The sequence below is a fragment of the Sinohyriopsis cumingii genome, chromosome 12, assembly GCF_028554795.1.
Source record: "Sinohyriopsis cumingii isolate HCF-2022 chromosome 12, ASM2855479v2, whole genome shotgun sequence".
Classification (NCBI taxonomy): Eukaryota; Metazoa; Mollusca; class Bivalvia; order Unionida; family Unionidae; genus Sinohyriopsis; species Sinohyriopsis cumingii.
Genome location: NC_142972.1, coordinates 100,523,178 through 100,547,221, shown reverse-complemented (window position 1 = coordinate 100,547,221; position 24,044 = coordinate 100,523,178). Strand labels below are relative to the sequence as shown.

Genomic DNA, 24,044 nt, shown 5'->3' with positions numbered 1-24,044 from the left:
CAAGCTTAGAAAATTCAGAAAGTTTTATGGTTTTATCATCATTGTAAATTATGTTTCATAATGTTGAACTTGAGCTTAAATGTGCTCAAAAATATAGATGCTATTGAGCAGGATCTCTTTTCCTTGGCCAGGAACTGTAGTTGCTGGGATTACAAAAGAGAGCAATTCTGGTTCGCAGCAATACCACATCCATCAGATCTTTGTAACAAAGAATGCAGTTCTCTGTAGTGAGGCACAGAAGCAATTCCATGAGCTGAGTCGTGCATGTTACATGTTACATAATCATGTAGAACAAGAGGCAAAAAATCTACCGAGCAGGTTTCAAGATGTAGATGAATGTTTGTACCCACTGTTTATCACCTCTAGACAGTTTTTGCTAATGTTGGATGCATCCATTGGTGCCCCATATTTCTTTGCAAGGAAGGAAGATGGTAGTTTGAAGGTAACATTTACTATTGGAGTGAAACCAGTATTGCCTCACTTTTGTTCAACTTCATCAAGAATGCAATATGCTTAATGTATATACACAGACATACACATGCATAAATTGTCACAGTTCCATTTATAAGTTGGCAACATCTAATTGCTTCTTGTATTGACAAGCTTTCTGTGGCAGAAAGTTATCTCTTTTTTAACAGAAGTAAGAATAAGTGGTGAATATCCAGGCCTGAAAATTTTAAGAAAATGTACTGTCAACAATTAGAGAATATGATTGTCAATATAGTGGAAAGCTGATTTACTCACAAATAAAACTAGTAGTATCAGTGGCTCCCTTGTCTTAGATAAAATAAGAAAAATATATGGAAAATAAAAAAGAATGTATCTATTTAATGTTTCTTCTCAATGTATCCGACGGATAAGGCCATTTGTTTTAAAACATACTTATATCACTAGATATTGACTGTGTCCTAATATGGATTCCTGCTGTTTCAAGTGCATGTATGCTGGGGACAGCAATTTTGATGTAAGTGCTGTTCTTGTTACTTCACTAGTGAAACTGCAAGTGAATATTGCATTAAATATACCCATTCATTTGCATGTGTAATTATGCAGATATCATTTTACTACCACTGTGCAGACTTGATGTTCAAGTTCTTAAAGCAAATCAAGACTTATTTTTATGTACAGGTAGATATACAGGGGTGGTCAGACAGTGATTGTCCCCTCAGCAGAATGGAATTGTTAGATGAGGATACTGATGGGGAGAAAGATGACAATATGGATAGTGAAGACCATGAGCAACATGCTGCTGTAACTCGAATGGTATACTACAGTAGCAATTAATGCATTTCATATTGAATTGTACTACATTCACAACCACCTTTAATTAGTTCATCTGGCAGAAGGACATGCAATTTTTGTGTCATTACCACCTTGTCATCACATGTTCATCAACTTTTTATGTTATTTACTCCACCAAAAGAGATCTGCTGTATTCAAAAAGCAATATTTGACCTTTTCTCTCGAATGACAACAAAAGTGATCTTAAAATGAATGTTTTTTGAAACATACTTTGCTCAAATATTATTTGAATCGTTGCTTCTTAAACAAAACATATTTTGACATTTTCGTTGGAATTTTCTTTGGAATTGTTGAATTGACTTTAATCAGGATTGGTAGACATCTACTCAAAGAATTTATCTCCAGGAATGTGTAGATGATTGAATGTACAACCTACCATTATCACATATACAGGTATATCAGATGCTTAAAGAAATTTGATGAAACGGTCATGATTTTTACCATTGGTGGAAACAGTATTTATAAACTCCACACAAGATAACTTTATTGTGAAAACTTTCACCTTGACAGATTTTGAAAGAAAAGATACTTAAAATTTGGCTCTGCCTGTATGAAAACTTCCGCCCTGACTTTAACCAGATTCCAGATGGAATTTTAAAGCGGATTTCCCTTAAAGCCTAGATTCTAATTATAAATTTTAGGTGGGTTCAGGGCAGATTCAGGGTGGAATACAGCCTGAAATATACAAATTAGGCCATCTATTACTAGGTGGAATTTGTTTATTCCGCCTACTAGGCAGAATTAGTTTATTCCACCTACTAGGTGGAATTTGTTTATTCCATCTACTAGGCAGAATATGTTTATTCCGCTTATTTAGCCTAGATTCCCAATATTAAGCCTAGATTCCCCTTATTATCACTTTTAGGCAGATTCAGGGTGGAATATTGCTTGAAATTACTGTTACTAGGCGGAATCTTTATTTCTGCCTAATTACATGGAAATACCTGCAGAAACCCCATCCAATAATGAAAATGTCAAGGCAGATTTCAGACGGGTTTTTTAAGCATTTTCTGTCTAAACCATAAAAAATATACTTCTGATTTATATTATGTATTAAACTGCCTAATGATTTTTAGATATTATTGGGAATCAATGATAAATATTCACAGTAATATTTACAATGGATCATAAATTTTATTTTGACAGACATTATCAAATAAGATTTAGGTTTTATTTGTCCTATGGGGCAATGCCATTTTCTATCTTGCATACAAAATCTGATCCAACATGGCATCACTTAGTATTTTTCATTTCACTTTAAAGTTTGATGAGGTTTCACACATATTTTGACCAAAACTTTCATTGAAATTATGTTGAGGTCTCACTCAAATTTCTTTGAAATATTTGTGAGGTTTCACAAAAAATTTGACTAAAACTTTTCTAAGACTTCACTAAAATTTTGATCATTATATAGTATTTTACTAAAGTTCTTTTTTTAGTGTTTTAGACATTTCAGCAGGTTTCAAAGAAATAATGGATATGAATTAAACAGGACTTTATTAACCAAGGTGATATTTAAGTGTGCATGAAAACAATTATACTGATGTTGTAATTATATGACATCCAAGGCAAGAGAAATGGTAGTTAATACTAATAAAAATAATAATAATAAAAATGACTTTATTTAGAGAAGGTAATTCAGTTAGTTACAGAACTAATCTACCGTGAGGCCTTCTATCTGTGATGTACAACATATACAGTATATACAACATGATATGAAGTATCTGACACTAAATAATTAAGTGGTTTTAAAAATCAAAGTATCAAGCCTGGAATACATGCACAGGCAGCTGTGAACACATTTAACATATATAAAATATAAAATATTAATCTGCATTGAAAAATTCAGCCGTGAAAATAATGCAAAATTACAGAAAAGCATCCATTTGAGACAATTTGATTATGAGAAGAAGAAAAGCTAGGAGCCTGCCTTATGTCACTTGTACTGTAGACTGGATTTTTGATTGCACAAACTATGATGCTGTTGTGGTCTCTCGAATTAGTCCTTGTTCCAAAAGCATCCATGACAAACGTTTATCATGATATGATAATTCTTATTTTACACTGAATTCCAACACACCAAGAATATTTTGATAATATACACAATAATGCCTCATGAGATTGAAAGTAGATTCTACTTTTCGGCCAAGAAAATTCCGCAAAAATATGAGTATCTTTGATAGATATGGATATGTGGCAACAATTCCCACCAGTGATCTACACGTTGTCCCTCCTTAAATTCTGAAGTTAATCAGTTTGGAGTTGTATATTACTTCAAAATCATCCTGATTCAATTCCTTGTCCAATTTAGCACGTTAGCCGTTACTGTAAAACTCTTCATGGCATAAAAAGCAAAATGCTTTTTCCTGGCATTTAGTTTTCATACAGATTGTTCCCATCAAATTTGCGTTCAGGGTATTCACATTGCTGCACATTTTTCAAATGGTTATTCATTCTCTCATCCCGCTCGAAAATTTGAATCGCCATGTTTAGTAAACATGCTCTTTCCCATCAGTTTCTGTTATGCAACGATTCAATGGGTAATTACAAAATGTTGACCAATCAGACCAATAAACGGAACAAATGCTTATTTGAAAGCTCGTTGTGGAATGGGACCGGATAGAGCATTATTTAAAAAAATGTTTCAGAGATGATATTAAAAAATGGGTCCATTATGAGGAAATTCAGGTCAGGAGAAAAGCGAAATTATGTTTTAAAATGGAAAACAAGATGAAAACTTGTTTGAGGGCAGTTAAATCCAATTGAAGTTAAACAAAAATACAACAACAACAACAAATTTGAAAAAGAAATTTAACAAGGAAAGCTGTGGAAAGAAGTTATAAATTGTGCCCAAAATAAACAATAAAAATTTACTGCTATCAGAAACAGGAAATATGAAATGCTGCTGAAAATCATTCAAATTGTACCAGAACAATAAATTTTATTATATCTTACTGATATTTTTATTGAACTGTTAGTGATATTACAATCACAAAATATCACTATATTTTTGGTCATTTAACTTGACAGACACAAAAAAGCCAAGTCCCAATTATGCCTTTATTTAACTGATGTAAATGACTAAGTTCTTCATTCCGCCTAGATGTTGGTTAGAAAATAAACTAAGTCCAGATTCCTCCTTTCATATAATAGATGCCAGTGACTAAGTTCCTAATTCCACCTAGATGGTGTGTGGAAAATCAACCAAGTCCAAAATTATGCCTAAAGATGTATTTATAGCAGGAATTTGACAAAAGTCCATCTTAGAGTTAGACGGACTCTTAGATGGATTCATCTTTGACTTCTCAAATTTTCCATGTCTGCCTTTGTATTAACCAGATTTTTAACATTTTAGACAGATTCCGCCTGGAGTCTGCTTAAGTTCCAGGTGGAATCTGCCTAATTGTTTCGTACGGGTGTTAATTCTGAAGATTACCATAAACCATTAATTCTAAGAGGAATGGGATATTCTGTTAAATTAGATGCTCAGACTTCAGCATGACAGCATGTTATCATTGTTATGATTTTCTGAATCGACTAGTACAGAACTCAATGTGCTAAACAGTTTTAATACATCTTGAGAAACTTGCTTTGAATTTGGTTTCCTGTGATTGATATGCATAATAGAATATGATGTATTAAGATATCAAAATGAGATGCGCCTTCATACTTTTCTGGGAAGAGCACTGTTCTTATAGGTGTGGGTTTGCTTGGCAACGAAAGCAAAATGGCGGACAGGGATGTGCACATGGTTGATGACATCACATGAAAACAATGGATCGTGCTCAAGTTTGGTTATTGCTAGTACAGACATGCCCTTTGCTACTTGCCTTCAGTGAAATAGACTGTGCAAGATTCTCAATACAGAGAGTTCCAGTGTTGAAGAACTCTTATGACTCTATATATCAAACAGTATACCTACCACAGGCGATTTGGATAATTATCCTTGATGGGGTTTTGCTATAAGGATTATTTATCTAGTATCAAATAAAGGTTATGATCTTAATGAACTTGAATATGCCTTTTGAGACTAGAGTTGATTCCTTTCCTTTAATAGCTAGAAGTTATTAAACACAACACAAGTACCAACAATTCATATTTTTGTACCAGTTGTAAACAAGATTAATTGAAGTAAGTATTGTTAAATTCTTTATCCAGTAGCTTAATAAAGTACTATATGCAGTTCTTATTGAATTAATATAAAATAAAATGTACACATTATTGATTTAATTTGGAACACTAATATGTATGACTGTTGTTTGGACATTTTGCACATGATAGACTTTAAAACTGAAATCGTTGCTTTCAGAACAAAGTGGACCCTAGACGGGAAGTGACATACAGAGTATTTGAGAATGAGGTATGGCCACGGATTAAGAAAAAGATAAAGGTCAGCTATCACCCTTCCCTGGTCTGGACTGAGATAATGTCTTTCATCAAGGGATCATATGAGGCCATATCCAAGCCCTGTGGATACCTAAGTAAGGAAGAGTACATTGTGATTGGTCAGAAAAGAGCCCCCAGTTTTTCAGGGGAAAGAGACAAAATTTATGAGTACTTCACTTGCTACAGTCACTTCAAGAAGCAGAATAGATTTTTTGATGAGACAGATTTTGTTCATGATATCTACAAGCGTCTTCAAAATATTCAGATGACTCCATGGGTTATTCATCAGATTTTTGTTGATGAGACACAAGACTTCACACAGGCGGAACTTTACCTCTTAATTAAAACCTGTCAAGACCCCAACCAGATGTTTTTGACTGGAGATACAGCGCAAAGTATCATGCGAGGAATCTCTTTCCGATTTTGTGACCTGAAATCACTGTTCTTGAAGGTACAGCAAGCAGAGCAAGCCATAGGAAGAATAAATGTTGAAGTGCCAAAACAGGTCTACCAGCTAACACACAACTATCGTTCTCATGCTGGAATTCTCTCCCTGGCAACAAGTGTATTGGACCTACTTGTCGAATTTTTTCCAGAGTCCTTTGACCAACTAAAAAAAGATCAAGGACTTTTCAATGGTCCACAACCAGTTCTAATCCAGTCCTGTAGTTTCAGTGATCTTGCATTGATTCTGTGTGGAAATTGTCAAAAGATTAAGTTTGGAGCTGACCAGGTCATCATGGTGGTGGATGATGCATCCCGAGATTTGATCGCAAAGGATTTCAAACATGTTTTGATCCTGACCATCTATGAGGCGAAAGGACTGGAATTTGATGATGTGATTTTGTACAACTTCTTTAAAGATTCACTGGTAGGAAGGCTTTTATGACTTACAATCAAATAAAATCCACTCAGAAGAAGTCAGAAGAAGTGTAAACATGTTATGATAATGAAATGATGCTAGAAATAGTACTACACTTTGTGCAGTTATCATTGATGCTGTGTGCAATTTCACCTTACAGCAAAATGTTGATATACTGCTAAGAAGCGATCAGATTATAAAGATATAGCTGAAGTCAATTTGCTCAGTGAGTCCTAATGTAGTTGATCTCAAACGAAATTGCTGATCTTTAAAAGAACTAGCTTTATTTTCTACTTTTTATGTTAAATGATTAACTATGGAATGATAATATTTTGTTTTTAGTAGTGTCCTTTACACCTTTTAAAATATTCATGATTGCATCTTAAAATAAAGTCATCAGTAAATTCTGAAACAGACTAAGCCTTGAAAATCATTGTTTACCGCATCAGAGAAAAGACAAATAAAACTATATTTTGCAAGATTTAAACCATTATATATGTAGTCAAATCAATAAATGCAAGTATTTTACTGCATTGCTGCATGTTTATGAAATAGGGTCAATGAAATATACAGAATGTGTTATATATTTTAGCAGTAAATCGCTTAGAATATTGTAGTGTCCTAATGTCTTCAGAATGCCTGTAAGATATATTTGCTGTAATCTTTTTGGAACAAACACAATCCAGATTACAGTATGTACACAAAAGTTATAAATGTTGGTTCAAATTGCAGTAAAAGATTATGTTAATCTGTCTGAGGTATATTGAGACCGTGTTTTTTTTTCCATGACAGTACATGTATCACATATATCATTTTGCAAATGATAGATTTGAGGAAAATTAAATGTATTTTATGTCAGGAGGGAAGTGTGTGCAGATAAATTTCTCCTGGTTTAATGAAGTTACTGATACTGTATTCATGATATCTATACATTCTGCTACATTTTGAATCCAGTTCTTGCGAAATCGTTTTAAAAGAAAATGTTGTTTCTTTAGCAGTCCCAGTAAAGTGAATGACGATGATCAGCCATATCACATGGCATTCATTTTCCATCTTTAGGCATCCAAGGAATGGCGATTAGTTACAAGCTACTTGGAACACTTGTCAACCAAAGAAAAGGCATCACATCTAGGGACCACATCTGAAAGTCTGGTAGAGATTGATGCAGGTAAATCAGAGTTATCTGCCATTCACATTGCCATATCAAGAATATTTTTCAGGTAAATAAGAAACATTTTTTTATTTTCCAACCAAAACCATTGCTTGAAAGCAATGATGCATATCTGCTGCCTTTTTCTGCAATACAAAACCAGCAAATGTCCCATTTCAAGCAAAAACCCATCATCCATTTACTATTTTGTAGGTCAGAAAATAGAACGTGATCCCAACCTTGTCTTGATGATATCCAAAATACAAAATACCTTTTGTTTTTTCTTGGATTCTTGCTTGCTTATGTACATGTGTTTCCTTTTAGTTTTGTTTTTAAGCGTATTTGGCCAACAATATGTTTTTGAGTACTGTTTTAATCATTTTCTATAATACTCCTTGCATTATGGGAGTGCATCTGCATCACTTTGGAATTTTTCAAAGAGTACTTGCATTTTGCTTAGTGAAATGGTTCTCACGTTTGGTTTTATTTTGGTTTTTTCTCTGAGACAATAATTGTGTTGCAGTGTGTTCAGAAGGCAGGCATAAGAAGGCTTCATGGGTTTTACAACTGACCTAGAAATCATATATCAAGTGTGCACAAACCATTGGTTGTACTGTTAATTGATGTTGGGTAGATGCAGTGAGAATCTTAGCTGACAGTGACCATACTTACAGGGGAAGTAAGAATTGTTCCACTTCCTCCTTATCATTTCAAAATGATCCTCTCCATTCCCAGGAGGCATGTAGATCACAACATGTCATAGGGAAATAAATAGATCCAGTCAGGAAGGGATAATGAGCAGTTTCCAATTTTCTTACATTTCCTAAAGACCTAACACCACTGATATTTGAAACAATGCTGTCTAAAAGCAGATCTGAAAGCAGATCCTTAGCTACTCCCAAGGGAAGGAAGTTGCTGGTACAGTAAAACCTGTTATGAGAGACCGCCCCTTCTGCCAACCAAAAGCGGTCTCTCAAGACAGGTGGTCTCTCATAAGAGGTGTGTGAAAATGGACTGGTTTTCAGGGTCAATAGTTAGCATTGTTGAAAAATAAATAATACCCATACTCACTGTACATGTATCATATCCTTTATTCATGAATCTTGTTAAATAATGCATGCATTCCTCTCAAAATATCTTTATATAATAAAGATATACATCTATCAAACGAGAATAAAATTTATGTTTCAACATCACATTAATATATACAAAAAATTAACAGATATGATGTATATATCTTATTTTATACACTTATTCACTTGTTTTTTTTTTTAAAGAAATCCATTATACTTCTTTGTTGACATGTTTTACTCAGCTATTTGGTCTGAACATGTATCTCAGTTATTGCCCTTTCATGAATCAACTTCCCACTTACTGGTATGTTTTTACTCCTTGCGACACAAAACCACTCCCATACTCGCTCGTTCAGATCTCCGTAAACTGTCCGTCGTGCCGTGGCATATTTCCTCTTTGCTTGTGCACCTTTCTGCCATTCGTTTCTAATGGACTTCTTGTCTTTGATTACATTTTGAACTTGCGTTTTACCGACGCTTAAGCTGACTGCTATTTTGCGAGTGGTCTCGTCTTTTTCATTTCTTTCAATGACATTAATCCTTTCTTTCAGTGTTAAAATTTTTCTTTTTTTCAGCGGAGATTCTGCCGTTGTTATTAGTGTTGACGTTATAAAGACTATCGGTTTTGATCAGGTTTTGGGGAATTGTGGAATAAATATATATTATGTACCAATGAATGAAACCAAAATACATAATTAACTCGTCAGGAAACAATACTGTACATTTATTCTGAGACGAAGTTTAAATCAACAGAGTTATAGCTCGATAAACAAATGTTCCGACCATCTGCACCCACGTAAACAGATTGTGGTTTGGTGAAACACTAACAAAAGAAATAAAAAATAATTTTAAAAAAATCCGGAAATGATTCTCACTTACTAGTATTAAAGACAATGAGCTCATTCACCGTCCAGGCATTATGGATTAACTGGAAAGCAAACGACGTACTCAAACCAACACTGAAGCCCTTTCAAACGATTTCTCACTTGGACATAAGGACTACCGGCGTTTTGTGAGTTTTCATACAGATAAAGAAAAAATACAAACCTCTAAATTGACTGCGTATATCCATCATTACTCCCTTTGATGTTACTCTTACTGGCTATTCACATGACTTCAGCACTACAATGGCGGTTAGTGACATGTACTTTAGTCTGGTTTACTGCAGTTTACAAATGACACCGTACGCTGGAGTTGTAAATTTCACAAAACTGGTTAGACAAATTATTTTTAAATACTTTATTAGAGCAATCTTTGCTATTTATGTAGTCTTTGTTACTAAGGATTAAATGATGGTTAGAGGTGTTTATCCCGATATATGGTTGTTCAACTATAGTGTTATTTAATGTGCACTTTGTTTGCATACTACATTTATCCCGAGCTCTAGTGTTTACAAAGGATTAAGTTAAGGTCAGTGGTGTCAATCTGTTTTGATTTTTTGGCGATGCGGTCGTTCATAGCAGTGTCAAAATGCATATTTTGCCAAGAAATCGCGGTCGCTGGTCGCGTTCAGCAGGTGGTCGTTCATAACAGAGCGTTTATATAGTAAAATCGATCCGTGCATTACGATTGTGGTCAGAAATGACAGGTGGTCGCTCATAGCAGAGGTCGCTCATGACAGGTTTTACTGTACCTGAAATGGGTATGTCATCCTTTCACTGTGGTTGGTTGGGGCTGTACTCTTAATTTAACAGTTAGACTTGATATTAATGGCATTATGTTCATGCACATGCTTCCATGAGAACATCATTAAATGTCCTCAGGGATACTTTTCTCAAGTCCCTGTCTCTGTATTGATTGACAGTGACTTGTCTGGGTCTAATCCTCAACAAAGAGAAATTCACACCTATCTCTTTACAGAATTTAATGGGGATGAATTTCCCCATGAATCACAGAAATGTTTGCATTCCTCCAAATAGAATCACCCAGTTTCTGTCCGTCATTGAGATTCCTTTGGCAAAGAATTTGTTGTTGGCTTGCCTTCACTGATCTATTCATGCAATAGTGGACACAGCTAAGGAATAATTTTCCCCTAGGGAGGTTTGATTTTGTGTTTTCTACAGTGGCTGCAAACTCGATATCATACCAATAATCCCCTGTGATATGATATCCATTACCATCTGGGCTGGTAGTTAAATTATGATTCAGGGTTAGAAGTGGACATAAAAAACCATTGAAGAACCTAAACTTTCATTTTGACCTTTGAAACCTTAAAAGAGCTTTAAAAAACTGAAAAAAAACTAAAATACACAATATAAACCTATATTTTCTCTATACCCACAAAAAATGCATTTTATGCACATGGTTTTTCAACCTAGCATTCTAGAAAGACATCTGGTCCCTTTAATTTTTAGTTTTCGTTCTATCTTTAATTTCAGGGGCCCCGAGTGGCCAAGTGGTCTAAAGCGCTCTGCATTACGGATCACTGCATCTCACCTCTGTCTGCATGGGTTTGAGTCCAGGATTCGGCCAATGTGGGTATGTGAGAAAGCTGCCAGTATCTTCTCGTGGGTCAGTGGTTCTTCTCGGGGGGTTTTCTGGATCTTCCTCCACCATTTATACTGGCAGCCATACATAGCCTATCATGTGCTGAAAAATGGCATTAAACCCCACAACAACAAAAACAACAACAACTATCTTTAATTTCATTAGGAACAAACTGTAAGCGTACTTGATCAGATTTGTAATAAATGTTATGTTCACCATGTAGATTATCTTTTAACTGTCTTAATCTGCAAAGATATTTCAAAACATTGAAAAAAGCTGATAATAACATAACATTTTAAATTTACTTTCACTTCTAACCCTGAGGATGGTTTCTAACTTGATTCTTAATTCACTACCCACAAACTGCCTCAGTTATACACATATATTAATCAGGTTCATGATGGGATTTTCATCTGGAGCCATAGGGACCAGTATTTATGGTTTGTGGTCTCTGGAAGATCCAATATGTAATATCAACAGGCTAGAAACAGGCCTCTAAGATTGCAAGGGTGTGTCAACCTTATAAAGTGTCATTGCATTATGATTGCCTCTGACAACACATTGTACGGGTGTATTTACATTCTGTCTCTATGAGTGCAAGTCAGGAACCTCCTTGGATGGGCAGCCTCAGAGGAGATCAGCATCAGCATCTCCCACATTATGAGCAATAGACACTGGGGTCCTAACAGAATGGTCTTCTAACAGTTCTTAGTAAAGGAATATTTAAACTATTTAGGAAGGAGGGCAATAATAGAATTGTTGGCTATGAGTCTAAACATAAAGTCTATTCATATGTCCCCCCTCACCAATGTCAGCTTAGAGGGCCTGGACAGTGGGCAGCTTTCAGTCTTCACCAAGTGAGGACTACCACTCCTCTGTCCATCAAAATACCTTCCAGTAATCTCAAGGATCATTGTTCATTTATTTCCATTAAAGACTGGGTAGCACAGAGCATCTCTTCTACTTAAAAAGTCTGGACATTTTTGCTTGACTTGAATCAAGTGATTGATTCAGCAAGACCTGTTGCCAACTGCATTGCCTATGGTGCCAAGTGGAGAATCTTCTGAAATTGTGTGCAGTAGAACATGCATTAATACTATCTGTCCCTCTTCAACCAGTTTTATATTTCCTTCTCCTTTGCAAATAAATGAACTGTTCTGTATCTATCACAAAGAACAACAAGGCAGCATTTTCTAGAACTCGTATGTTCTTAAGGGGTTCCTTCATTGTGTCTAATCTACATGTTTCTGATATCTTTAAGTTTTGTGAGTTTCAGAGTCTGATACTATGCTCATTAATGCCTTGGTGAAACATTTTGTATGTTCTGTTCTACCCATCGCAACTTAAATGATTGAATGAAACTTCCTTCTGGAAAGTTACCTGTAAAACAGTTTTTCATACTCTATTGTATTGTCAGTGAGGAGAGGGAGTGCAACTCATGTCATATTGGTGAAAATGGGGAAAGCACTAACTAAATCTTGTGAGATCAACTTTTACACACCACATTGAATCACAAGATCACATGCAGTTTGCAATTTGTTGCAGATATATTCTTGAGACAATACATTTAAACAGTGAAAAATTCTTCTAATCAACCATGATGAAAAGTTTCCCGTTGAAGCTGGCTACACTAGCTATGCAAATGACTGTTCATATGTCAGTTGGTGAACCAGGGTTAGCAGCACAAAACATGCTATTCATAAACAGCTGGTAGATTATTGCTTATTATACAACTTCAGGGAATCTTATGAGGAGTTGATTTTATAAAAACCAAACTGAGTGAAAGTAAAAAGATAATGGACATTGGGCAAGAAATGGATTATACTGATTTCTCTGTTGCCCAAATTTATTTCTGCCCCCCGCCCCCGCCCATTTGTTTTTGGTGACAAGTTTGTGATCCCCTTAAAATAAAACCCTCTCGCCATCACTGGGTAGGTATTATATAATGAAAATTAGTTTACTTCACAATAAAACTCCCCACAAAACATTGCATTTCATGAGTATTAACAAATGAACAATCTGATACATGAGAAGTGACTGCATGGATAAATGTTTTTTTACTATCCATGTATAATTAATTTCTAAGTTTTATATTCAGCATCCCAGGATACTATATTTGACCAGGAGCATGTATAATTAACATTTAATTAGTTGGCTTATTGTGGAAGATTAATGTGAAATCTGCAATTTCCCTGTGATTGCTACAGAACTCTTCAAACACTGCTTGCTCCATGGTATGTAGTGATGCATATTGCATCTAAATTCATTTACTCTCCTTCCCCATTTAAATGAACTCATAATCTTCTGAGAGTATAATGAAACCTGTAGCTTTCCTTGTGATTCATTTGCTTTGCACTAATCATGGAAACACTTGAATTGTGCATCATTTGCTTTTAAAGTGATACTTTTCAGTCAAGTATTGAAACAGTTTCTTTTATTACGAAGCTATTAAAGCATATAACAGCTACATTCAGTAAGGTGGTAATATGTGGTAAATCTCATTTTGTTGAGGTGATAATGTTGATGCAGTTACATGCCATTTTAAATTGGTGCCTTTGTGATAACATTCAATATTGAGATGGCATGTCACTACGGTGCTCATAATTGAGATCACATTCCTAATGTTTCTCTTATATACAAAGTGCATGCCATAATAATCCCCCTTGCACAGATTCAACAATCAGTAAAGATGTTCAACAGTCAGTAAAGATGTTCAACAATCAGTAAAGATGTTCAACAATCAGTGAAGGTGTTCAACAATCAGTGAAGATGGTACAAATCACTTGAACAAAGAGTAAAAAGAATTTATGAGACACAAGAATGCATAGGGTATGTGTTTCAGCTTTTTGCATAACCAAGAATAGAAGATTTACACTTGTCATTGTTCATTAATTTATCATCAAGTAAGACTTAAACATTAAACATTTTCTGTCACTTTTAAGAAATCTAATTTTGCTTTGCCAAATGCCAGTTTGCCTTGTTCATTAATTAATAACAGTGGCAATTGGTTTTTGATATAATTAGGAAGAAGTAGGGCCATTGGATTCATCCGCGATGCATAACATGACTGTCTGTGTCTGGCTGTCTTTCAGGTGTGCTTATGCAGGAAGGACGACCTCGACCTTTGACCTTTGACCCCAACCAGCACAAGGTGCTGAACTCGGAACTCAAGCTTCTGTATACAGCCTTGACTAGGGCACGGAGAAATATATGGATTTTTGATGAGGATCCTCAGAAAAGGGCACCAATGTTTGAGTACTTTAAAGCACGAAAACTTGTCAGATGCCCCAGTGTGGAGAAGTTGAAAACAATTAGTAAGTTCATGATCATCTCTTGAAGGTTATTTGTAAAACAAGAGGCAGATTAAGATAATGGCATTACATTATTTCAGGCAATGGTTATGAGTTTACCTTATCTACACATAACTAAGAAGTAGTTAAAGCAAACTGTAGGGAATGTACTTTTGCTATCCTTGTGTCAGCTGTCTAGCATGATCATTATATTAAGCCTAAAATATTTTTCTACCAATGTTGTGATTTAAGTAAACAAAAAAAACACAACAATCTTAAATCATGTTTACAAACTGGGATTTGCGAAATTATTAATCAAGTTGTATGCAACCCAGGCTCAACAATAATCAAAACAGGCTGAATTGGGTGGTGGGGGTAGATTCCTGCAGGGATGAAGATTAATGAATATTCTTATCCTTTAAATGTCCATATTATTTGTGCATCTCAAGTTGTTCATATCCAGTTTTCAGAGCATCACTAATTTCTTCTTAAGCATATTTGACCCAAAATGTACTAAATTCTGACAAGTGAAAATTTGCCAGTTTATTTTCATCCATATGTAAATGACCATACACGTGTTTAGGCTAATACATCAATTTTTCAATATTTACCAGTTTTGAACATTATCAATTTATTTTTTTCATGTTTAGAAGGAAAAAAGACCAATGCTAATGAAAGGAAAACATGTCTTGTTAAATACAAACAATTTGAAGTAGAAAAGCTAAATTCTATGACTTATTTTAGATTAAATTTTCACCCCATTATAGCAGTTACAAATGGTAATTAAATTTTTCAACTCTTGAACCAGACTGATCAATGATAACAAAAAGCAGTGATGTAAACACACAAAAATGTTTTTGTGTATATGTAAAGGTTGAAACCAATTGGAATAAAGTTAATGATCTTTCAGGTGTTGGGCATCCGAAAAATAATTACAATTTATACAGAATAATGAACAACTTCTTTAGAAAAGCACTTTACTGACAATTATTCTCATCGCAACTATAAAATGATTATTCAGTCATTAAACTGCCAAGATACCCCCCCCCAGTCTTCTCTAGTTATCGAGGGGTGTGTAACAGTACAAATGCTGATATAAAAGAATGTCTGGTTAAGTATAATTGATTTGACAAATTGTAAAGGTCATGCCTGCCAGATCATGGTGTGTCACATGGAAACATGATAACAAAATTCAAAAGACTCTGACATGTTCATATTTGTGGCAAAAAAATTCCAGTAACATTTTATGAAAAGAGAACCTTCATTGATACTATGATATATACATTTGTCTAGTAACCTATTAAACAATAAATAGTCATGATTCATCAGAAAAACTACCAATGAACAGTTTATACAGGCCTACTTGCATCAGTAAAGTACACAATTGGAGTTTAAACTTTACCTTTTTTGTCCTTTATGTTGCCAACCACGAACCAGTCCCATGTAAGTTGTGACCCGGTACTGCCTGTATCAGTTTTCCATTGCCAGTCACTGGGTATCCATATCTGGCCCTTGAAGTCTCTCATGTGGATCACAATTTCCAAAGACAGACAGCCTTTTTCGCTGTCCCCTCCATTGCCAGCTCAGCTATTGCAGTTGATGCAAAAGTCCCCTTGTCGCCCTACACTTCATACAGTTAAGACACATACAGGTGCTGTCTTCCTTTCCCAAACTGAAAATGTGGAAGGTTGAACCATCTGTGTATTTGCCTTTGTAAAACAATTGTAGTCTGGCTTCCACACTGACCACCGTTTCTTACAGAACTTCTTGCTGAAAAAGTTAAGTACGTTTGCAGTGCTCAACATCTGGGTTCCAGCATCATAGCTATTGTTCTATTCTTGACTTGGGATGGCTATATTACATCAATCTGACCATAGCATTGTTCACGCCATACAGAACCCCTCTGTCAGACACTTTAGAGGGTCAGATTTGTGTATGGCTTTTACACTCAACAGAACAATGTATCAATCTATGTCATCCCTTCTTCCATTTATAGACCCTGTTAAAATCATTTATTATAGATCACAATCACTATCATCCAGCCTCTGTATGGAAATAGGCCACCATGAGGTAAATTGTAAGCATGCTTATCATGTAAGACCATGTCATTTCACCATTGAATATGGTATACTTTTGCAACACTGAATCATGTGACAGAACCCATACCTCAAACCAGGTAAATTTTTACCTGTAGAAATCTTTTGTCACTATATATGTTGTATTCTCCAATACTTGCACCATGAATAGTAGCTGACAGGAATTGGTGACAGTGCTTTTACCTGACAGGAGACCAGTCATGTGACTTTCTCTTTGACAGTTATATTACCATTTTACATATGTTGCTTATGACTTGGCATTTGTCTTTTGTTTATATGGGCTGACTTGATTTTTGAGGTAGAATCAGTGTACAATTTTTGTATTGTGATCAAAAACATTTTGCTGAACATTGTATGCATCTTGTTCATTTTAAGGCATTGACCGATTTGATTGCCATACCTTTTTTCAATTGTGCAGTATAATTCAATTATTTTATTTTGTGTCTAATCCTACAATGTGTAGGATGCTTAATATTTGTCAGCATTGTGCATTTTGATTCAGTGACTGTTCAGAATATCATTGCTTCCAATTTTGTACTTGTTTGTGCTTATGAACAGTGAGTACTTTTATGATTTTGCAATTTTGACCACATCTTGTATTTAGCTGCATTCCACTGAATGCACTGATAGTTCACACATTGATATTGATTTTCAGATATAAAATTGTAACTTCATTGACTTGTATCTATGATAATACAAATGAGAATAATTGATTTTTTTATCCATTGAACCCACTAACCCATGCTTTGACCATTGTAAAGTTTTTATTATTTTTTTTCTTATCTTATCTGAAATATTATAAAGACACATTTAATCAATGTGGATATATATCAATATTTTTTGAGATTAGTTCAGTAATCTTTTATTGATGACATCAAGTTAAAGGTCAAATGCCATAACATAATTACAGTTATCTGGTGATGATGTTAACACCAACATACAAAAATAGTCCTGTCATGAAATTTGGTGCATTGGTGTTTCTCGTGAATATTTGAACTGGTTGAAATACTCACCAGTTAAACAGATCAAACTGTCATATCATGGATTTCACGAATTCATTCAACTAGTAGTATGGTAATTATTTCAAATGAATCTGTTGGGTTCAAGAATTTGAGAATTGCAAGTTTTATGCTATGACTGAGCAAGCTTTGAGTTATGTCCTGCGTTTGAGCCATTTTCCTTTGAAAAAATATCTTGCTTTACTATTTATGGATCTATCAAGAATATGCTGATTTCATAAATTGTGCTTTACAAGTCAATATATCTTTGATTTGGTTATTGATAATGGCATTTGATAATGGCTAACTATTTTAGAGCCATAATTTTCGCTCATGTCTATAGAACAAACATCTTACATTTTCCATCTCTATTGAATAAAGCATTTGCTCAGAAGTCCAGTCGAGCTGACTGGATACGCAGGGGCGAGGATTTCATGAAGAATGCCTTGTACGAGATGTCAGCTAAATGCTTTGGGAGGGCAGGAGAAACTCTGAAACAAAAGATTGCACTTGCACATCAGAGGGAATATGCTGCTTCACTTATAATGGATGATCCTCATGCCATGTGTGAAGGATACCTAAAGGCAGCAGAATTGTACCTGAAGTGTGACCTACCTGTCAAGGCAGCTATCTGTCTTCAGAATGCAAGGGAAAGGAAGTTGGCAGCTCTGCTTTTTAAAAAAGTTGGAGAGGTATTATACTGTTTGTTACAACTTGATGGGCCAAAACTTAAATAAGAGAAATAAGCAAAATTGAACAAGTTATTTTAAAAAAATTAAGTAAACATAATTTTCTTTTCCCATTGAATTTAAAGTGAACATTTAAAGAAAACTTACGGTATTGTGAATTAAACCTCAAATAGTGCTAAAAGCTTGATCACAGGTCCAAAAAGTATGTTAAAAATGAATTCCAATCTGGAAAGTGTTGATGTACCAAGAGCCTGGAATAGTATTGTTCTGATAACAGTATACATGTATCAGAGTGACAAAATGTCCTTGAATGAATTCACATGAATCCCAAAATAGTTTTTTAGTCTTAAGAGCATTCATGAGCACATTGTAATTCCAATGAATAATTTCAGTAAATAAATCCCTTCGGATATAACTGAAAAACAACTAACATTAAGATAGGAATAAAGATTTTAAGATAGGAATGAAGAATTTATTTACTTTGCTCATATTTTAACACAAAGACACAATATGACAACCAGAATAAGGGTAATTTTTCTATCAAATTCATAAACAAGATCCCTTCTACAAACTTCTAAGGTAAAAAAAATGCATAAACAGGTTTGCCTCCAGGTGTTGTATAATCTAAATCATAGACAAGAATTAGATATATATTACGTTATTAGAATTATGGCAAAAGGTCAGTCACAGTACAAATTAAATATACAAAACACAGTACATTTTGGCTGAAGACTTGAGTGAGTGGTGAAGGAAACTAAAAGTAGAAGTCATCACAAACTTCTGTAGTTTTAGAACTTTTTTTAAAGTATGGTTTTACACACACATGTTCACACCACAGCCACATCAACAAACATTGCCTCCTGATCAGAAAGTTTTGTCATTATCATGTGATGAATGTGAAATATTATGCTCCTAATATTATTACTCATTGAGATTACTTGAAAAAGGTCAATAGACAGATTGTCATGGCTGAACACAGTAATATGTCATATGTTACACTCTTTCATGTTACTCATAATATATACTTTCATGGTCATGTGGAAACATGTATGAATAATCATGGCAGCCCAGGATCTTATTTGAAATAAAGTCAAAGCTTCTCTTTTGAAATTATGACTATAATTATGTTCCGTTTACAGCTGATGCATCCATATTCATAAACCATTTATATGACAGTATTAGCCCTGATAAATTTATGTTCTTCAGTTTCCTTGCCAAATGTATAAGTAGTTTAATACAAAATGCAGTCAGACATGTATACAATGCTTATCTTGGGAAACAAGGTGGTCTTTATACTCAGGTAGGAGCCACCTTGGTGGATTGGAAAGAATTGGTGTTTGATATAGGCTGCATATATAAATATTTTGTCAGACAGAAAAAAAGAAAAAAATCAGATAAGGGATAAAGTGGCCCTAACTCTTAATTGTACTGTGCAGAAAGGCAGTGGGAACCCAAAAGTAGCTTTGATTATATTTACACTGAAACATTATATGTTCCACAGTTTGAAAGAGCAGCGGAAATTTATCATCGACTGAAGCTTCCTCTGGCAAGCAGCAGATGCTATGAGCATGGGGGGAATTTCAACCATGCATTGCAGGTTCTCTGTGAGAATGAAAGTTATGACGTGGCCATAAACACACTAAGGAGATACAAAATGATGACAGAGGTATTTTACTTTCACTGGTGAAAATATTTCCCTTTTTATTTGATTAAATTTGAAGATTGAAAGATTAAGTACATTATTTATAAAAAAAAGATTACTGTAAACAAGTATCATTATGGAATGTATTCATTCAGGTGCTTATGATGTCAATACATGTATTTTTTAATTTCTGGCTTGTCATATTAAAAGTCAAGGACAGGATTTCATCAGCAAAAGTCTTAATCGTGATGTAGAGTCAATTATTATATAACTTTGGTCTTCCTTGGGCCTGTCAAATTGTCAGCTCGAGATATACAGACATCTGGTTAACTATGAACCAGATTTGTTTAGAACACTGAATAAGTCTGACTAGTTTGCAACACTGATCAAAGGAATGTTCTTTAGGAGCAACTATCTTTGATTTATCTTAATGACTCTGCTATAGCAAAAGCAAAGATGTTTGGCCTCAAAATGCTTAACACATTATCATGACATAATATACATCAGTCATGCTGATGAGTAGAGCTGGGTACATTGAAAAAATGTTGTACCACAGTATTCTTGAACATGCCACAATATACAGAACAGTATACCACAATCATATTAGGGATTATCAATTTAATGTTCCGGGGCAGGAGCCAGACAGTTTTTTTGTTTAATTTCAAGCTGTCAATAGCTGGGAAAGTATCTTGTTCTGATTTATAGAAAATAACACCATGATATTATTTGGAAAAAAATATTATCTTGATTTAAAAGAAAAGAAAATATTTTAGGAAAGAAACAGACCCGCTTTCCAAAAACTAAGTTGTCTTCTATTAAATGAAATTTCAACATGTATGTTAATTGTTTTATATGCTTAAATCCAAAAGTGGTTACTAATGTAGTATTGCCAAGCTTACACTGGATGCTACTATGAAAGAAATTGAACTGACATTAGAATGACTAGTGATAAAATAGGAAGTGTTGATATCATAGCCTTCAACATTTCTGGCTACATTATTGATATAAAAGGCAGGGAAACTTCAAGTGGGATGCCAACACACTGGCAAGATATTTATCAGAGAGGGTCAGTCAACAGAAAACACATTTACTCAAAAATGAGAAAAATTTTGATGGACTTGAGAAATTATGAAAAGTTTAGAGAGAAAACAAGCATGCTTTTAAAAATTGTAGGATGAGTCGCAGTTTAGAACTTAATTCATATTCTTAGCACATTCATGTATGCCATTAAATAACTAAAACATAATATGTTTCTTTATAATCCAATATTTTTCAAAAAGTTGGATTTGGCCAGAATATATAACACAACATTCCATTTGTACATGTATTAAACATGTGATAAAAGGATCATAAATGTAATTATTTTTATAATATTCCCCGTTAATTAGTGGAAGATACTACCATTTTGTAGAACCAAATGAATAATATTTTGAACAGTTTTGTCATGAATAATAAAAACATGCTGTTGATATCCTTAAAGGCTTTACTAGGTTCCTGCGGAATTTCTGCATAGTCCTTACTGACAAAAATTACTGACATACTGGTACAATCAAAAAGCACCTTGCTACCTAACACCTGAAAAAAATACAGTGGTAAACTGGTATGCAAGGTAATACCACACACTTATTTTATCTAGACACATGATTCATGTACAGTGTATTTATTAACTATCACAGTCCTCTGCCTTTTAGAGGACACTAAAGATTTATTAAATTATCAAACACAAAGAAAGGTTTACCCTTCTAAATTGAATCCAATGTAATATTTACCAAAAAACACTAACATCCTTATTTTGAAACAACCTGTCAGTTCCTATCAATTTCTTCCTCATGTGGAGCATCCTTGTTTTTTTTCAAATGTGAGTCAAATATTCGTGACTTGCTGATGTAATCTTAGTTGTCATCCTAGTTACACTTCCCAAATCAGCAAGTTCTTGATGTGCGAATAATATAACTATATAGAGCGATGATATTAATAATAATGATGAGGACTTTGCATAGCACCTAATCTTTAGAAGCTCTAAGCGCTTTACAACCTTAGACAACACCTATCACATAAAAACATATATAATGATATGATTGCAAAAAACAAACAACATGAAATTAGAAAACATAAAAAAAACATGCTGAAAATGTTTAAGGTAGGAAACATTATTAGGTCTTTAAGTTTGTTCTTGCAGTCAAAAAAAGTGAGTTTTAAGAGCTCTCTTGAATGGGATCAGTGTGTCTTTGTGTCTAAGTTCAGTGGGCAATTCATTCCACATTGCTGGACCCTGGTATGCAAAAGAACATTGTCCATATGACTTTCTTTTCATAGTGTGAATAATGAGTATACGATTGCCAGAACAGGAGGGTATGTATCTTGCTGGTGTGTACACATGGGTGAGGTCGGATAGGTATGTTGGACTGGAGTCACTGAAACGTAGCACAGAGAACAAATTTTTTGTTTGATTCTGGATTGAATGGCTAGCCAGTGTAGGGTACAGAGCAGCGGGGAGGTGTGCTCTGATCGTGGTACTCTTAGTATGATCTGAGCAGCTGTTTTGAACTTTTTGAAGTGTTTGGAGTAGATATTGAGATGAACCAGACAGAATTGAGTTACAATAATCCAGCCTTGAAAGTACTAAGGAACACACAAATGTTTTAGTTGCATCAACTGAAAGATATTTGCGAATGGAGCTGATGCGTCTTAGCTCAAGATATGCATCCTTGCATATGTTCTTGACATGTTGGTGCAATGTGAGAGTACTGTCCAGAGTAACCCCTAGGTTTCATGCTGACTGTGAATTTAATGTTGGTGTTGCTGATATTTATTGTTTGAGGTAAAGGATGTGAATGAGAAAGTCCTTTTGTTGTGATCAGAATGGCCTCAGTTTTATCATCATTCATCTGCAGCTTGTTACATGTCATCCATGATTTCACATCAGAAATACACCTCTCTACACCTTGGATGGTAGCATCAACATCATTTGGGTGGCTAGATTTGTATATTTGGGTGTCATCAGCATATGATTGGTGAGACACTGGATGATGATCTGTGACACTTGAGAGCGGCTGTGTATATAGAATAAAGAGAACAGGTCCAAGAACAGACCCCTGTGGAATACCACAACACAGATTAATTGGGCTGGTGTATATTCCATTTGCAGACACAATTTGTGTCCTGTTGACCAAGTAGGACTTGAACCACAGTAAGACTGTATCATGAATGCCAAATACATGCTGGAGATGGTGAAGTAATATATCATGGTCTATTGTGTCAAATGCTGCAGACAAATCAAGGAGGGTGAGAACTGTAATCTTTCCGCTATCCAAAGCACAGAGAATGTCATTAACTACATTTAGAAGAGTAGTTTCAGTACTGTCGCAAGGGCAATATGCAGATTGTACATTGCTAAAAAGACTGTTTGAATTCAGATGAGATAAAAGCTGGGATAGAAAAACCTTTTCTAAGATTTCTTTATATGAATGGGAGATAAGAAACTGGGTGGTAGTTCTTTAAATCGTTATGGTCTAGTGTTGGTTTATTCAGCAGAGGCTTTACAGTGGCAGTTTTGAAACATGCTGGGAATTCCCCAGATGAGAGAGAGGTACTAATAACATCAGTTAGTGAAGGCAATACTGGATCTAAGCACTCAAGCAGTAGTGATGTTGGAATTGGATCAAGTTCACTTGACTTTGGTGCACTCTTCATCAGGATTGTACGTACGAAGTCCATAGAGACAAGTTCAAATGCTGCTAATGGTTGCCACTCAAATTCTGTATCCCAACTGTATGTTGACAATGAGTCAGTTGAAATTGTGGTGTCATGCTTATCTCTAATGATTTGTACTTTGTCACAGAAGAAATTTTCAAACATGTAGGAAGGTCGACTGGAGAGAAGGTAGTTGGAAGTGGTGTACATTTATATCTTGACATTAGCTTGTTAGTAATCTTGAAGAGCTATTTGCAGCTGGAACTTTCCATGATCTTAGTATTGTAGTGGGCTGATTTCGCTGCATGGACTACATTTGTGACATTCTTCTTAGTGGCTTCATAGATTTGCTTATGAATAGTGAGTCTGGTGGAAA

The 24,044-nt window shown here is 34.8% G+C and overlaps 1 protein-coding gene across 1 annotated transcript in view; it reads left to right on the top strand.

Moving 5' to 3' along the window:
* LOC149787095 (TPR and ankyrin repeat-containing protein 1-like) overlaps positions 1-24,044 on the top strand; it is a 55,442-nt gene that overhangs the window by 11,086 nt on the left and 20,312 nt on the right. Inside the window, exons 6-12 of the mRNA XM_089977613.1 lie at positions 132-442; positions 1,129-1,263; positions 5,612-6,559; positions 7,610-7,718; positions 14,353-14,574; positions 18,026-18,336; positions 19,835-19,999. Of these exons, the coding sequence (XP_089833739.1) occupies positions 132-442; positions 1,129-1,263; positions 5,612-6,559; positions 7,610-7,718; positions 14,353-14,574; positions 18,026-18,336; positions 19,835-19,999 (2,201 nt within the window). The remainder of the gene's footprint in view (positions 1-131; positions 443-1,128; positions 1,264-5,611; positions 6,560-7,609; positions 7,719-14,352; positions 14,575-18,025; positions 18,337-19,834; positions 20,000-24,044) is intronic.